Consider the following 17,837-nt stretch of genomic DNA (forward strand, 5'->3'; position numbering starts at 1 on the left):
TGACCTTCGCCTGGTCAGGGAGAGTGAGGAGGTGATAGAGAGGAGTTACAGGCAGGTGGTCACTCCGGGGCCACGGGAGGCAGATAGGTGGGTCACGATCAGGAAGGGGAAGGGGCAGGTACTAGAGAGTACCCCAGTGGCTGTACCCCTTGACAATAAGTACTCATGTTTGAGTACTGTTGGGGGGGACAGCCTACCTGGAGGAAGTGACAGTGGCCGGGCCTCCGGCACAGAGGACGGCCCTGTAGCTCAGAAGGGTAGGGATAGAAGAAAGAGGACCATAGTAATAGGGGACTCGATAGTCAGGGGTTCAGACAGGCGGTTCTGTGGAGGTGATCGGGAGTCCCGGATGGTTGTTTGCCTCCCTGGTGCCAGGGTCCGGGACGTTTCTGATCGCGTCCAAGATATCCTGAAGTGGGAGGGTGAGGAGCCAGAGGTCGTGGTACATGTAGGTACCAATGACATAGGTAGGAAAGGGGAAGAGGTCCTGAAACGAGAGTATAGGGAGTTAGGAAGGCAGTTAAGAAGAAGGACCGCAAAGGTAGTAATCTCGGGATTACTGCCTGTACCACGCGACAGTGAGAGTAGGAATGGAATTAGGTGGAGGATGAATGCGTGGTTGAGGGATTGGAGCAGGGGGCAGGGATTCAAGTTTCTGGATCATTGGGACCTCTTCTGGGGCAGGCGTGACCTGTTCAAGAAGGACGGGTTACACTTGAATCCTGGGGGGACCAATATCCTAGCGGGGAGGTTTGCTAGGGCTACGGGGCAGACTTTAAACTAGTAAGATGGGGGGGCGGAAATCAATTTGAGGAAACTATGGGAGAGGAGGTTAGTTCACCAGTAGAGCAAGTAAGTAGACCGTGTGTGAGGGAGGACAGGCAGGTGATGGAGGAGGGATGCGCTCAGCCCGAAGTTGTAGGGGAGAAGAAAGAAAAGGATAATAAATTTGAATGCATTGCTAGGGATGAAAAGAGAGGAGGAGGTGGAGAGTATCTTAAATGTATCTATTTTAATGCTAGGAGCATTGTAAGAAAGGTGGATGAGCTTAAAGTGTGGATTGATACATGGAATTATGATGTTGTAGCTATTAGTGAAACATGGTTGCAGGAAGGGTGTGATTGGCAACTAAATATTCCTGGATTTAGTTGCTTCAGGTGTGATAGAGTAGGAGGGGCCAGAGGAGGAGGTGTTGCATTGCTTGTCCGAGAAAATCTTATGGCGGTGCTTTGGAAGGATAGATTACAGAGCTCCTCTAGGGAGGCTATTTGGGTGGAATTGAGGAATGGGAAAGGTGTAGTAACACTGATAGGAGTGTATTATAGGCCACCTAATGGGGAGCGTGAGTTGGAAGAGCAAATGTGTAAGGAGATAGCAGATATTTGTAGTAAACACAAGGTGGTGATTGTGGGAGATTTTAATTTTCCACACATAGATTGGGAAGCTCATTCTGTAAAAGGGCTGGATGGTTTAGAGTTTGTGAAATGTGTGCAGGATAGCTTTTTGCAACAATACATAGAAGTACCGACTAGAGATGGGGCAGTGTTGGATCTCCTGTTAGGGAATGCGATAGGTCAGCTGACAGATGTATGTGTTGGGGAGCACTTCGGGTCCAGTGATCACAATAGCATTAGCTTCAATATAATTATGGAGAAGGACAGGACTGGACCTAGAGTTGAGATTTTTGATTGGAGAAAGGCTAACTTTGAGGAGATGCGCAGGGATTTAGAGAGAGTGGAATGGGTCAAGTTGTTTTATGGGAAGGATGTAATAGAGAAATGGAGGTCATTTAAGGGTGAAATTATGAGGGTACAGAATCTTTATGTTCCTGTTCGGTTGAAAGGAAAGATTAAAGGTTTGAAAGCGCCATGGTTTTCAAGGGATATTAGAAACTTGGTTCGAAAAAAGAGGGATGTCTACAATAGATATAGGCAGCATGGAGTAAAGGAATTGCTCGAGGAATATAAAGAATGTAAAAGGAAACTTAAGAAAGAGATTAGAAAAGCTAAAAGAAGTTACGAGTTTGGTTTGGCAAATAAGGTGGAAGTAAATCCGAAAGGCTTCTACAGTTATATTAAAAGCAAGAGGATAGTGAGGGATAAAATTGGTCCCTTAGAGAATCAGGGTGGTCAGCTATGTGTGGAGCCGAGGGAGATGGGAGAGATTTTGAACGATTTCTTCTCTTCGGTATTCACTAAGGAGAAGGATATCGAATGGTGTAAGGTGTGGGAAACAAGTAAGGAAGTTATGGAACCTATGACAATTAAAGAGGTGGAAGTACTGGCGCTTTTAAGAAATTTAAAAGTGGATAAATCTCCGGGTCCTGACCGGATATTCCCCAGGACCTTGAGGGAAGTTTGTGTAGAGATAGCAGGAGCTCTGACGGAGATCTTTCAGATGTCATTAGAAACAGGGATTGTGCCGGAGGATTGGCGTATTGCTCATGTGGTTCCATTGTTTAAAAAGGGTTCTAGAAGTAAGCCTGGCAATTATAGACCTGTCAGTTTGACATCAGTGGTGGGTAAATTAATGGAAAGTATTCTTAGAGATAGTATTTATAATTATCTGGATAGACAGGATCTGATTAGGAGTAGCCAGCATGGATTTGTGCGTGGAAGGTCATGTTTGACAAACCTTATTGAATTTTTTGAAGTAGTTACGAGGAATGTTGACGAGGGTAAGGCAGTGGATGTAGTCTATATGGACTTCAGCAAGGCCTTTGACAAAGTTCCACATGGAAGGTTAGTTAAGAAGGTTCAGTCGTTAGGTATTAGTGCTGGAGTAATAAAATGGATTCAACAGTGGCTAGATGGGAGATGCCAGAGAGTAGTGGTGGATAATTGTTTATCGGGATGGAGGCCGGTGACTAGCGGGGTGCCTCAGGGATCTGTTTTGGGCCCAATGTTGTTTGTAATATACATAAATGATCTGGATGATGGGGTGGTAAATTGGATTAGTAAGTATGCTGATGATACTAAGGTAGGAGGTGTTGTGGATAATGAGGTGGGTTTTCAAAGCTTGCAGGGAGATTTATGCCGGTTAGAAGAATGGGCTGAACGTTGGCAGATGGAGTTTAATGCTGAGAAGTGTGAGGTTCTACATTTTGGCAGGAATAATCCAAATAGAACATACAGGGTAAATGGTAGGGCATTGAGGAATGCAGTGGAACAGAGAGATCTAGGAATAACAGTGCATAGTTCCCTGAAGGTGGAGTCTCATGTAGATAGGGTGGTGAAGAAGGCTTTTGGAACGCTGGCCTTTATAAATCAGAGCATTGAGTACAGAAGTTGGGATGTAATGTTAAAATTGTACAAGGCATTGGTAAGGCCAAATTTGGAATATTGTGTACAGTTCTGGTCACCGAATTATAGGAAAGATATCAATAAATTAGAGAGAGTGCAGAGACGATTTACTAGGATGTTACCAGGGTTTCAGCACTTAAGTTACAGAGAAAGGTTGAACAAGTTAGGTCTCTATTCATTGGAGCGTAGAAGGTTGAGGGGGGATTTGATCGAGGTATTTAAAATGTTGAGAGGGATAGATAGAGTTGACGTGAATAGGCTGTTTCCATTGAGAGTAGGGGAGATTCAAACGAGAGGACATGATTTGAGAGTTAGGGGGCAAAAGTTTAAGGGAAACACGAGGGGGTATTTCTTTACTCAGAGAGTGATAGCTGTGTGGAATGAGCTTCCTGTAGAAGTAGTAGAGGCCAGATCAGTTGTGTCATTTAAGGTAAAATTGGATAGGTATATGGATAGGAAAGGAGTGGAGGGTTATGGGCTGAGTGCGGGTAGGTGGGACTAGGTGAGATTAAGAGTTCGGCACGGACTAGGAGGGCCGGAATGGCCTGTTTCCGTGCTGTGATTGTTATATGGTTATGGTTATAGTTGTATTCCACTTGAAAAAATTACATATAATCTAAGAAATGAATATGATATATTTTTGAATATTTGGCTCTGTTACGAATGTGCCACAGCTCTGAGGGGCCGAAGGGTGCGGGGTAGCCCCCTCCTTTGTGAGAATCACAAGATCACTATTACGTCAGTTCAGGAGACCCAGGAAATGAGAGAAAGACATGCAGAATCCACAAAGAGTTGGAATGTGTCCTGGCCTCCGAAAGGCGGACCCATTGATACCGGCTATTGTCTCTTGGAGATGGACTTGTGTATTGCATCCTGTACGATGCATCGAAGCCCCAGGCAATGAACCAAGGAGGTTGGTGGAGGGATTGCATCATCCCAACCTGATTGACACCTGAGACCCTGTAAGTCAGGATAAAAAGAGGGTCTGTGGGAACAGCCCCTCAGACGCACCAGAGGAAACGCTAATGATCCCGTAATAGCAAAAATCAGTGGAGGGCCACGTGCGTCCTTTTCCGTTTGCCCCGGAATCGGTGGGCCCTGTACCACGGCAGAACGGTTTTTAGCTAACAACGGGGAAATCAACTCCCAACGACTCTCGAAGGATTGACATCATAAAAGGAATGGGCAAGTTTTAACCCGTCTTTCTCTCCAACCCAAAAGCTGCAGCTTGAATGAACTGAGTGACTTTTATATTTTCATCGGACAATACATTATCCCCTAGACAACGATACAGCTATTTCTTATTGATTACTATTAGACCCGCGCTTTTAGATTTAGTATTGACAACGTATATTATCTGTAAGTTTGCCTTGATATTATTTTGTGTATTTTTATCAATAAATACTGTTAAAAATAGTACCATCAGACTTCAACGGACCTCTCTATCTTTGCTGGTAAGTGACCCAGTTACGGGGTACGTAACAGCTCCCATACTTACAAAAGATAGGATTAAATACATAGGTCCTTTGAAGATAAAATTATAAAGTAATTGGGGAAAGTAAAAATAAACATTAAAATTATTTTGAACTCCATGGAGCATGTGAGGATCCTCCGATATCCAGGCAATCTTCCTCTTCTTTTTTTTCTTTCTTTAGATAAGGGTTAAGGGGGGGAGGGTTAAGGGGAGGGGGGAGGGTTAATATTATTTTTCTCACTATTTTATCATCACATTTATAAATAAAAATAAAAAATAAAAAACTATTTGTATTTTAATGATTTATTTTTCTAAAGGTTCAGTATTTTATCTACAGTCAATTAATTGCTTCAAAATCTGAGGGGGATGTATTTAAAAAATGTAAGTCACCCAAATTTGACGGGTGAGTGACAACCAGAGCAGAACAAGTAAAATGCAACAGGCAAGTACTTCATGACTGACTCAAAACAGTAGATATTTTACCCCTATGCTGTGTTTGTAAGTGCTATACATTGCAACAATGATACCTAAGGTGCTGAATCTTTAATCTAAAATAGATGGGAATTATTTCTGCCGGTTGGGAATATGGAGGAAAGGTAAGTTTAGAGATTTAAGCTCAGATCAGTCATGTTTAGACTAAGTAGTAGACTAGACCTGGAGGTAAATGGCTTCTTAAAGATAATTTAAATATAAACCTGAAGAAGGGTAGAAGTTAGTTGAATACTGAATTGGATTACAGATGAAGTGATAGAATGGCTCAAGAATGGCTCTACTTGCCATACACCTGGTTGTAAGAAACTCATGTTAGAAATGTCCAGTGGAGCTTGAACAATCTCTGAATGAGAATAGATTCCTAACAGCGAAACAAGAGATCAGGTTAATTACTGCACAATATGATAACTCCAGCCAAGTTCCTTTAAGACAACTTCCATTACTTTCTAATGATGGCATCACTTTGGAGTGGAACATCTATACTAATGGTCAGAGTCTAAGGCATGATCATCAGCTGAAATAATGAGTTTACATAAAGAGTTTAAGTATGCACCAATAGAACACAAGGTGATGAACAATCTCTGCAAAAAATACTATTTGGGCTGTACCAAGTTCCAAGAACAAGACCTACATTTGTCGTTTTATATTCTGAAACAAAACACTGTGGCACTGTCTAGAAGTAGCCATCATACACTAGTCTCAACTTGTGATGCATATCAAGAACATTAATTAATCCTTGCATCAAAATTTTCACCCTTGAACAACATTGTGCACTCTGCCTCCACTAACTCATATCTAGCAGAAAAAAATGCAGTACACACTTTCCCGATGCAGGGTCTTGACCTGAATTATTGACAACTCCTTTCCTATTATAGATGCTGCTCAATCCATTGAATTCCTCCAGCAGATTTTTTTGCTGAATGCAATTTGCACATTACTGGAGAGGACCCAGTCTACTCCAACTTCACACAGGTACAATCTTTCAAATCCACCTTTGCAAGTCTGCTATATGACGTCCCATTCGGTAATTCCATGACTTTAAGGCAGGAATGTTCTGTCATGGGGACTCATCATTGTCAAACAAATTCTTATCGCAAAGCTTCCTGTTTGCCCACTTACTGGAACCCTTGCTGAAAAGGTGTCAGACTGGTCAAGGCTGGCCATCCTCCACTTTGAGGGTCTCATGTAACAACCCACACTGCAGCTGTTGGAAACACAATTCAAGCCTCATATGATGCATCCTGGGCAAGTTCAGCACTGGACCACAAGAACCACACTAGCCACATGGTTCACCACTTGAGAACAAATTGACAGACTACAATACGTATTTTTGTTGGTAAAACTGAATAAATACATGACATGCACTGCAGGAGAACATGGACCACTTCGTTCCAAGGAAGGCCATTACTGGGCACTCTTGGAACAACATTTGCTTGAAAGGGAGAGTGCAGATAGAGTTAAGACACAATTCCTTGTGGAGTTTTAAAAAGTGAGCAGGGCTTGTTGGGATTTGTCTGTAGAGTGGGAGATTGCTTTGCTTATTAGTAACTTAGTAAAGGCCAATAAAAAGAAGTGAGGTTTAAGCAGAATGGCCATTGTGGGAGTGGCTCAGGGTTAGAGTGGGAGGCTTCAGCTTCTGCAATAACAGACTTGGTCGAGAACAGGAGAAGGCTCAATGTAAATTCTAGTAAGTTTTCTTTTTCTTGCTTTGTTTATCAGTACATAGCTAATGCAGCGAGACTGGATCCAGGATTAGTGGTATGTTCTCAAGTGAGATGTGGGAACTATGGGAGATCTCCAGTCTCGTTGATAACTATACCTGCACAAAGTGTATCAAGCTGCAGCTCTTTAGAGACTGTGTTAAAAAACTGGAGCTGCAGGTTGGTGACCTTCGGTTCATATGGGAGAATGTGGAAGTGAGAGATAGCAGTTTCAAGGAGGTTGCAGGACGCAGGTAGCTGGGTTACTGTCGGGAGAGGGAAAAGGCGGCCAGTGCAGCGTACCTCTGTGGCCATTCCCCTCAATAAAAAGTATACCTCAAATAAACTCTTCTCAGGCTTCCAGTTGGGTATAGATGGAGGGAAATACAGTGACAGGGCTGAAAATGGGGCAGTTGGTATACAGGTCAATGCAGTGTGTAGTGAGACTGTGAGAACAAACAGGCAGATAATAGGCAAAATTGCAGTCAGTGGGATGAGTTGAAGTGTAATATGGGGGCAAAATCAAAAAGGGTGATGAATACAGGAACCCTTAGGAGGCAGTGCTCAAAATATGTTAGAATTCACTTGCAGTTTGGCAGGGAGAAGCTAAAGTCAAATGTATCAGTTTTACAGTGGATTAAAGGGAAATAGAGGCAAGAGAGAGGAGATGGCCAAAGTTGAGTTGAAGGGAACAATAGCAGGGATGACAGCAGAACAGCAATGGCTAGTTTCTGGAGCAATTCAGAAAGCACAGAATAGATACATCCCAAAAAAGAGGCAGCATTCTAAAGTGAGGATGAGAAGTCAAAGCCAACATAAAAGCCAAAGGGAGGGCATATAATAGAGCAGAAATTAGTGGGAAGCTTTTAAAAACCAACAGAAGGCAACTAAAATGGCCATAAGGAGAGAGAAGATGAAATATAAAGCTAGCCAATATATAAAATAGGGTACAAAAAGATTTTACAGACATATCAAAGTAAAACAGAGGTGTGAGTGGATATCGGACTCCTGGAAAATGACACTGGAGAGGTAGTAATGGGGGACAAAGAAATGGCAAACTTTATAAGTACTTTGTGTCAGTTTTCACTGCGTAAGACACGAGCAATATGACTGAAATTGGAGAGCACCGGGGGCAGAAGTGAGGGTAGCTGCTATTAATAAGGAGAAGGTGCTTGGGAAGGTGAAAGGTCTGAAGGTAGCTAACTCACCTGGACAACACTGACTATACCCTAGTGTTCTGAAAGAGGTAGCTGAAGAGACTGTGGAGGCATTATGAGAAATCTTTCAAGAATCACTAGATTCTGGAATGGTTCTGGAGGATTGGAAAATTGCAAACGTCTCTCCACTCTTTCAGAAGGGAGGGAGGCAGAAAAAAGGGAATGATAGTACAGTTATTCTGACAGCAGTGTTTGGAGAGATGTTGGAGTCCATTATTACTTGGAAACACATGATAAAATAGAACAAAGACAGCATGGTTTCCTTAAGGGGAAATCTTGCCTGACAAATCTTTTGGAATACTTGAAAGAAGTAACAGGTAAGATAGATAAATGAGAATAGGTGAATGCTGTTTACCAGGATTTTCAGACAAGGTGCTGCACAAAATGCTGCCAAACAAGATAAGAACCCATGATATTACAAGAAAGATACTAGCATGGATAGAAGACTGGCTGATTGGCAGGGGGCAAAGAGTTGGATTAAAGACTATCTTTTCTGGTTGGCTTCCTCTGACTAGTGATGTTCCACAGGGTTGATATTGGGACCTCTCCTAGTCACATTATATGTCAATGATTTTGATAACAGAATTGATGGCTTTGTGGCCAAGTTTGTGAATGATACAAAGATAGGTAGAGTCTGCGAAAGGACTTAAGACTGACGGAGGCAGCACTGTACTAAGGGGATGCTTTCCAGCAGCATGGACAGAAAATCTGGTCAGGATTGATAGGAAGATGATTGCTGCTAAATACAGAGAGATGCTGAATAAAAACCTGCTAGCCTCTGCCAGAAAGCTTAAATAGGGGAGTAAGTTCATCGTTCAGCAGAACAGCGACCCAAAGCACACTGCCAGGACAGCCATAGAGTGGTTTCAAATGAAAAAGGTTGATGTATTTGAGTGGCTCAGTCAGAGTCCTGACCTTAACCCAATCGAATATTTCAGGTAAGACCTCAAGTTTGATGTCTACCACTGCTCCCCAACTAACCTGGAACAGCTTGAGCAATTTTGCAAGGAGAAATGAGCAAATCTTGGTCCATCCCATTGTGAAAAGCTAATAGAGAGGTAGATTCAGTAAGTACTGTGCAAAGGGGGATGAATACTTTTGAAGTGCAGACATTTCAGTTTTTGATTTTTTAAGTTTTCCATGCTTATTTATGGTTTTATATTGCTATATTTCTTCACTATTCTTGGTTGGTGCAGCTGTAATGAAACCCAATTTCCCTCGATATCAATAAAGTATGTCTGTCTGTCTGTCTTAATAATTTTCCGTTTTTTTGGGCTCTACTGTGGAAGAAAAAGGAGTATGGGATTCGCAAATAAAAATTCTCAGTTAAAGTGATCAAAATCCCTGGTTGTGATCATTTATGTGAACAAAGGGTTGGGGGATGAATACATTTTAAAGGCACTTTAAAGGAACATTTCAATGTTCCTTGGCTTGAATATCAAATGATATTCAAACTTATTTGAACAATTTTGCTTCAAAGAATTTGCTTTGGTAATTTTTACCTATATTCAAGTTTTGTTTTAAAATTTCAGTCAATCCTTGGCTGAAGCAAAGTGAATGGACACAATGCCTGTTACCAGGCTATTGAAGGAATTGGAAAGAGAAACTATAATTTTGCAGTTTTGTTCATTTTTTCCCCTGTTCCTCTCCATGGTCCTTATTCTGGGTAAGTCTACAGTTGGGGGAAACTATGTGAAGCAGGAGTTAAATCTGATATCAACACACATCCCCTCATTTTATTTGAATCTTGAATATTTAGGTAGCAGAGGCACAGTCAATAAACTTGTACAAGATTGTTACTCTGGTAACAAGTATATTGTATTTGTTCTTCCTGCTTCAGCAAAATTAGTCTCCTTATGGTCAATCCACTTCCACAATTGCTCACTAAAACAATTTTAGGAAAAAGCAGGTCTGAGGCCCAAAAATACTTGACTACTTCCTTTTTGCATTTAAGACTTAAGTTCAAATACAAGTCAAGTGCTGTGAAGTGAGCCTGGATGTTCTTAACATGGTTTCTGATGGGTGTGCTGCACAACACAAATCTGCCAGTACTTTCTGCAACCTTTTTCTCACTAAATCATGAATGTCATTTAGGGATGGAAATGAGATTATATGAAATGCAAAGAAATTTGCAACAGTAGCAATGCAAAATGCTGGAGGGACTGAGCAAGTCGGACAGCGTTTATGGAAGTTAATAGTTGACATTTCGGGTCTAAACCTTTCTTTAGAACTGGAAAAGAAGGGGGGAAACACCAGAATAAGAATGTGGATGGAGGGGGAAGGAGAACAGCTAGTAGATTCTAGGTGAAGCAAGGCGGAAGGGAAAGGCTGGAGAGGAAGGAATCTGATACGAGACGAGAATGGATCATTGGAGAAAGGAGAGGAGGAGGGACACCATTGGGAGGCAAAAGATAGGTGAAAAGAGGTAAAAGACCAGAATGGGGAACAGAAGAAGAGGAACGAGGGAGGGATTTTTTTAGCGAAAGGAGAAATGGATATTCATGTCAAGTTGGAGGCTACCCAGAAGATGTACAAGGGTGGCCTTATCATGACACAAGAGGAGGCCACAGACCAACATGTTGAAATGGATATGGTTATTGGAAAATGTTTGTCCACTGGGATGTTCTGCTTTAAACAGATGAACCCGAGGTGTTTGATTATGTGGTCTCCGCCAATTTAGAACAAGTCTCACCAATGTAGAGGAGGCCACATCAGGAGCACCAGACACAATATATGACCCCAGCAGATTCACAGGTGAAGTGTTGCCTCACCTGCAAGGTCTGTTTGGGCCCTTGAATGGAGGTACAAGAAGAGGTGAATGAGTAGATGTAGCACTTAGGCCAGTTGCAAGGATAAGTGCTGGGAGAGAGATTAATGGGGAGAGATGACAAGAGGAACTCTATCACTGTTAAAGCAGCAGGAAAATTGGATAAGCACCGATGTCCAAGAAAAGGAGGAGATATGGGTGAGGGCAGCATCAATAGTGGAGGAAGGGAAACCTCATTCTTCGAAGGAGGAGGATATCTTTAATGTCCTGGAAAGGAAAACCTCATCCTAGGAACAAATGTGGCAGAGATAAAGGAACTAAGAAAAGAGAATAGCATTTTTCCAGGGGACAGGGTGGCAAGTGGTATAGTCAAGATAGCCATGGGAATTGGTAGATTTATAATAGATGTCAGTCAACGGTTTGTCTCCAAAGATGGAGACAGAGAGATCAAGAAAGGGGATAGAGGTGTCAGAAATGAACCAAGTGAATTTAAAGGGCAGGGTGGAAGTTGGGGGCAAAGTTGATGAAAATGTTGAGCTCACCATAGGCTGAGTTCACATTTCAATAAGTATGATGTGCTCCAAGATAGAGCTAAAGGGATAGTCTTTGATGTAAATAACCCAGTAAGTGATCCCAATTAATAGTGGAGGACAAGGTAATGCTGAAAATCCGTGTTTTTCCTTTAAGGTACCCTTACAAAGAAACAAATTGAGCATGAATTAAAAATACAAGTGTAAGGACATTTAGTTACCCTTCATCCTTCAGCACTTTTAAAAATTCTTTTTGCATGATTGATAGCATATTTTTGGAATTTTAAAAATGTGTTTGCCCATGAAAATCTTTCATTGGAATAACTAATCGAAACTGATTGTCATGGAAAGTAAAGTATCCTTATAGTGTAGATGTTAATGGGTACATGAAAATATAAAAGGACAGAAATTAAAATGAAGCATGCAGCATGTGATGACAGATTTGAACAAGAAAGATATAAACCTTTGACGCTTGGAAAGCTGGTGTTCGAGTTTGAACTAGTTCAAGGGTAAAAATAGTCCTCGTCTGATCTGTCGAAAAGTTCTATATTCCCATCTAATGCATCTGTCAGTAACCTTCTAAAACTATTTAAAAAAAAAGAATAAACTGTTAAGAGAATCCCATTGTCAAATACCGTAAAGTAATTTTAGCTACTCTGGCATTATGTTAGTCTCAAACTTCGGCCTCCTCAGATGATGCCTGACCTGCATTTTTTTTGCATTATCTGTTTTAATTTCAGAATTTCCAGCACCTGCAGTGTTTTGCTTTATAATTTATCAAAGAGACTGTTAGTCTATAGGCACTTGATTTCCCAGGCAATAACTGGTTCTGAGAACTCATTAACTTGCCTCCTGGCAGATGCACTGACATGATTGACCATGCATGCCTGTCTTACGATGCAGTTTAAAGATTCAGGGCAACAATCATAAATTTATCTCAAATTACATGTTTCTCACAGAGCTATTTCAAAGTTCTTGTCAATTTTCTACTTAACATCCCTACTCAGTAAATAATGTGCCAATAACATTTTACTAAACATGATCATGGATATTCTTTAGGAAAACCCATTTCTTTTGCTTATCAAATTAAATATAAAGTTTCCATTATTAATCCAATTACCAAAATGAAAAGCATTCTGTCAATAATAACCATGAGCTATTTAAATATTTCAGCTCATATTGATTTTCTCCCATTGTTATTTTGAACCACTTGCATTTTTCTTACATTTTGAACCCCTTTAAATTCCTGAAGAAAATGAGAGTGGAAATTTCATGAATAAAAATGCATGATTTTTCAAAGAATGCTCATTAGTTTAATCACTTAAAACCCAAGTACATCAAATAGCTAACAAAAAAATACAAAGAACCCATTTTACTAGACTACAAGAACCCCACCTTCTCAATTGAGAACCCTCTCAATTGTACAATTTCCCTTACAATCAATGTAACTCTACCTAAACTTTAAAAAAAAACAAGAGTAATTTACCCCTTCCTAAATATTACATACTGGATTTCTCGCAAAATGACAGCAAGGTAGTTTGGTATATAGATATACACGAGCAAAAATAAATCATATTCTCCTCACAGATGACAGAATATTGATACAATATGTAACTTCCTCTGATTTGGTCAGGTACCCAATACATCAATGCAGTTGAATAAATGGCCACATCTTGTGTTCTCACTTCACATTCTGGAAAAATTTGTTCTCAGAATGTGAAACCTAATATTTGGGTATTGGTTATCAAGATAGTGCATGTCCTTTTTTTAATCTATTACACCGCAAAGCTGTTAGTCAACAGAAAAAAAACATATAAAAAATATATAAATTAACATATTTCCTTACATTCTGTCAATAAATTGTCCAGTCAATGTTATCAGAGATTTCTTGGTTTTCTTGGTCTGATCTTCTACTACCGGCTGCTCAGTAACATGACTACTCGTACTAGGATTTCGGTGCTCCACAACTGAATGTGTTGGAATTTCTTCCTTTCCAACAATAAATCTAACAGACATAAATGAATTTAAACATGAAATAAGATGCAGGCAAATAGCATCATATTTTAAATGGCTTTACTATTTAAGTTTATTACTCATTACATCCCTTAGAAAATAAAATTCAGAAAATTATTGAAATTTAAGTGTAAAACATCTTGATAGATTTCCAAACAAATACATCTACACTTGTACCAAACATTAAAGGACTTGATTTACAGTCCAGCTTCGATTAGCTGATCTTAGTCAGGGCGGCAAGTGTACAATAAACTTTCATTTTGATGCCTGTAATGTAAGCAGAGATTGCAATTATGCAAACTTCCAGCTCAAGATTCCTATGTAGAGAATCAACAGAACTTGAACATTGAATGATTCAACACTGAATGATTTCAGAACAACATTCTCCTGTCCACCATCAAATTTCTGAATGGTCCATGAACTCGTCAATTTTATATCATCTTGGTTTTATAATTACATCTGTGCAAAACAACGTTCACGTCATATAAGTCAATGACAATAAATCTTATCCTGAAGAGTGGATAACCTTGTCACACTTTATGCCAAGCCTTTCAAGTTGAGAATCATTTGTTTGAGGTACAGGAGAATTGCTGGCAGGTTCAGGATTTTCTCTCAGCATGAAACAGTACTTACGATTTGTGGAAGGAAAAAATAAAATACATTTTTTAAAACACAGAAAAATAAAGATATAAACAAATAGTGATAATTTTAAAAATTGTACCAGACCATCTAAAAACTTTTCAAAACTCAAAATACACTGGAAACATTGTGCTAATCACATTAAGATTTGTGGATAGTGACATTAATTGTTTGTGGTTGGATTTTGCGGCAAAAGTGGTATGTGTATACATATCCTTCTGTTTGGGACAAGTGACTGATGATACGACAGTGCCTGCTACCGGTCTACTCAACTGTAATAGGAATTATATTAGTGCAAGTCTATATTTGAAATTAGTATCACCCAAGAACCAAAATGCAGTCATGGATTTACAGTAACAACTTATGAGCACTACTGTTCTAAAAAATATATAATTTTTGTGTCCTTTAATGAAGATTGGTTCAGTGTTGTTTATTTAGGTATCATTTGCTTGCCAAAAGTAACAAAATAAATTCAAAATAAAATATGATGTTGCTTTAAGATTGATACTGGTTTCCAATTTATAACTCCTTCTATCCTTCCATAATTGTTAATTACTGAAGTTTACTTGTCAACAGCTACTACTATTTTCCTTCACTGTCTGATAACACTCAAATAATGTCACAGCAAATTTATTCCTTATGGAAACTCCAATAAAATCTTGTGTCAACTTAGAGGTCTATTTTGTTTTAGTCCTACTGGTATCTAGAACTAAACCTGATTTATCATTGGGAGGTTTTTTTGAGACATAGCCATCCAGTTCACCTTTAAAAATGATGATTATAATTAATCTCTGTCCCTTATATTTAAGGAAAGAGAGAGGTTGTGGTTTGTCGAGTTGTCAGGTAAACAATTAGGTTTTTTTTACTGCAGATCATGGTCTTTCTTAGCGGCTTTGCTACTGCTTGCTTGCTGGATGGAGGCTGCTGATGAATTTTTGCTGAAGTAAGTGGAGGAGGGGAGGGTCATGCTTTGCTACTGCTTGTGCATGGGGGTGGAGCGGGGGGGTCTTTGGGGTTCTAACATTTTTACTGTCACTCATTCCTTGGAGCACTCTTCTGTTCTCGAGGATGTCTGCGAAGAAGAAGCATTTCAGGTTGTACATATTCTCTGATATTAATTTGAACTACTGAATTGTGGGCAGGAGTTTTCGGAAGTCAGCACTCAGAACAACTAGCTACAACCAAGGATGAAAGTTTTGGCAATGGCACAATAGCCTCACCAATACAGAAACTACCATTCACATATGCCTTGAAATAAAATTTCACCAAGATTTAGCGTATGATATTGGCAGGTTAACAGAGTCTTAAGGCCACATTATAAAAATGTTCATGCCTGGCTACATTTGAAACTCTCTTAAAACAGGTAAGAAACAAGTACATATTTATATCATTATACTTACTTAAGTGCAGAGAAAGCAAATCCTTTGAGGCCATCTTTGCACCTAAAAAACAAACGCCATAATACATAAATGTTCATAGAAGCCCAATGATGCTGTGACTTCAGTCTTTGAGATCAATGTGGGAGCATCCTTCAGCAGGGTGAACCAATGCGAAGTGTCCCAGTCAGGATACCTGGTCAAGTACTAAAGACGTGCTGATAACTGGCTGGAGCGTTCACCAATAACTTTCACCTCTCGCTTCGGCAGTCTGAGGTACTCACTTGCTTCAAGCAGGCTTCAAATATACCATTGCCTAAGAAGTATGTGGTAACCTCCCTCAATGACTATTGTCCTGTAGCACTTACATCCACTATGATGAAGTGCTTTGAGAGTTTGCTGGTGAAACATATCAACTCCTGCCCGAGATGCGATTTGGATCATCTCCAATCCTACCATCACAACACATCAACAGCAGATGCCATTTCACTGGCTCACCACTCAATCCTGGAACATCTGGAAGCAAAGATGCAGTCATCAGGATGCTCTTCATTGACTACAGCTTAACATTCAATACTATTATCCCCTCAAAACTAATCAATAAGCTCCAATCCTAGCCTGAATATTTTCTTGTGCAATTAGATATTCAATTTCCTCATTTGCAGACCACAGTCAGTTCGGACTGGCAACAACATGTCTTCCACAACCTCCCTCAGCACAGGTGCATCACAAGGTTGTGTGTTTAGCTCTCTGCTCTACATGTTTTATACTTATGACTGTGCAGCTAAGCACTACAATGGCAAACTTAAATATGATGACACCACTGTTGTTGGCTGAATAGAAGGTGTTGATGAATCAGCATATAGGAGGGAGATTGAAAATCTGGCTGAGTGGTGCCACAACAATAACCACTCACTCAATGTCAGCAAGACCAAGAAGATAATTATTGACTTCAGGAGGAGGAAACCGGAGGTCCATGAGCCAGTCCTCATCGGAGAATCAGCGGTGGAGAGGGTCAGCGACTTTAAGTGCCACGATGTTATAATTTCAGAGGACCTGTCCTCTGACCTGTCCAGCACACAAGTACCATCACAAAGAAAGCACGGCAACACCTCTACTTTCTTAGAACTTTGCAAAGATTTGGCATGTCACCTAAAACTTTGACAAACTTTTATAGATGTGTGGTGGAGGATACATTGACTGGTTACTTTATAGCATGGTATGCCCACGTATGAAAGAGCCTACAAAACTGATGGATATGGCCCAGTCCATCACAGGTAAAGCCCGCCCCACCACTAAGCACATCTACATGGAGTGCTGTCACGGGAAAGAAGCATCAAGGACCCCCACCATCCAGGCATGTTCTCTTCTTGCTGCTGCCATCAGGAAGGTGGTGCAGGAACAGCAAGACTTGCACCACTCAGGAAGAGTTATTACCCCTCAATCAGAGGGGATAACTTCCTCACCCCATCACTGAACTGTTTCCACAACCGATGGGCTTACTTTCAAGAACTCTTCATCTCATGTTCTCCATATTTATTGCATATTTATTATTATCTTTTCTTGATTCCTGTATTTGCAGTTTATTTTGGATTTTTTTGCCCATTGGTTGTCCACCCTGATTCATTGATTCTATTGTGAATCGTGTAGTTAATGTGATTATCCACAAGAAAGTGAATCCCAGAGTTGTATACTGTGACGTATATACCCTTTGATAGTAAAATTACTATAAACTTTGAACTACGGTTCCAGAAAATCTACATGAAGTGCTGATGTCTGACAGTTTTGGGCTCTGTATCTAAGAAAGGAGGTTTTGAATTTGAATAAGATCCAGAGAAGGTTTACCAGAATGATCATGAGATAAAAGGGTTCACAGAGAGGAGCATTTGGTGGCTCTGTGGCATGTTTGCAGATGACACAAAGATGGGTGGAGGGGTAGGGAATGTTGAGGAAGCAGGGAGTCTGCAGAAGGACTAAGACAGATTGGGAGAATGAGCAAAGAAGTGGCAAATGGAAAGTAGTGTAGGAAAGTGTATTGTAAAAGGAATAACAATGTAGAATATTTTCTAAAAGGGGATAAAATTTTAAAAATCTGAACTACAAGAGGACTTGGGAGTCCTTGTGCAGGACCCCTAAAGGATAACTTGCAGCTTGAGTCAGTGGTAAGAAAGGCAAATGCAAAGTTAGCATTCATATCGAGAGGATTAGAATACAAGAGCAAAGATATAATATGTTGAGGATTTATAAGGCAATAGTCAGACTGCACTTGGAGTATCGTGAGCTGTTTTGAGCCCCTTGTCTAAGAGGGTCCAGAGGATGTTCATGAG

The 17,837-nt window shown here is 40.3% G+C and overlaps 1 protein-coding gene across 4 annotated transcripts in view; it reads right to left on the minus strand.

Moving 5' to 3' along the window:
* Positions 1 to 17,837, minus strand: part of tmem135 (transmembrane protein 135) — a 414,067-nt gene that overhangs the window by 30,987 nt on the left and 365,243 nt on the right. For 2 of the 4 annotated variants that reach the window (XM_073043370.1, XM_073043369.1), the window contains 2 exons: positions 15,535 to 15,576; positions 13,329 to 13,487 (listed from right to left, as the gene is read on the minus strand). The exons of the other annotated variants lie outside the window; for them this stretch is intronic. In XM_073043370.1, coding sequence (XP_072899471.1) covers positions 13,329 to 13,487; positions 15,535 to 15,576 — 201 coding nt within the window. The remainder of the gene's footprint in view (positions 1 to 13,328; positions 13,488 to 15,534; positions 15,577 to 17,837) is intronic. 4 annotated transcript variants of the gene reach the window in all.

This window comes from Hemitrygon akajei, chromosome 4 (genome assembly GCF_048418815.1).
Source record: "Hemitrygon akajei chromosome 4, sHemAka1.3, whole genome shotgun sequence".
In the NCBI taxonomy this organism is placed as follows: Eukaryota; Metazoa; Chordata; class Chondrichthyes; order Myliobatiformes; family Dasyatidae; genus Hemitrygon; species Hemitrygon akajei.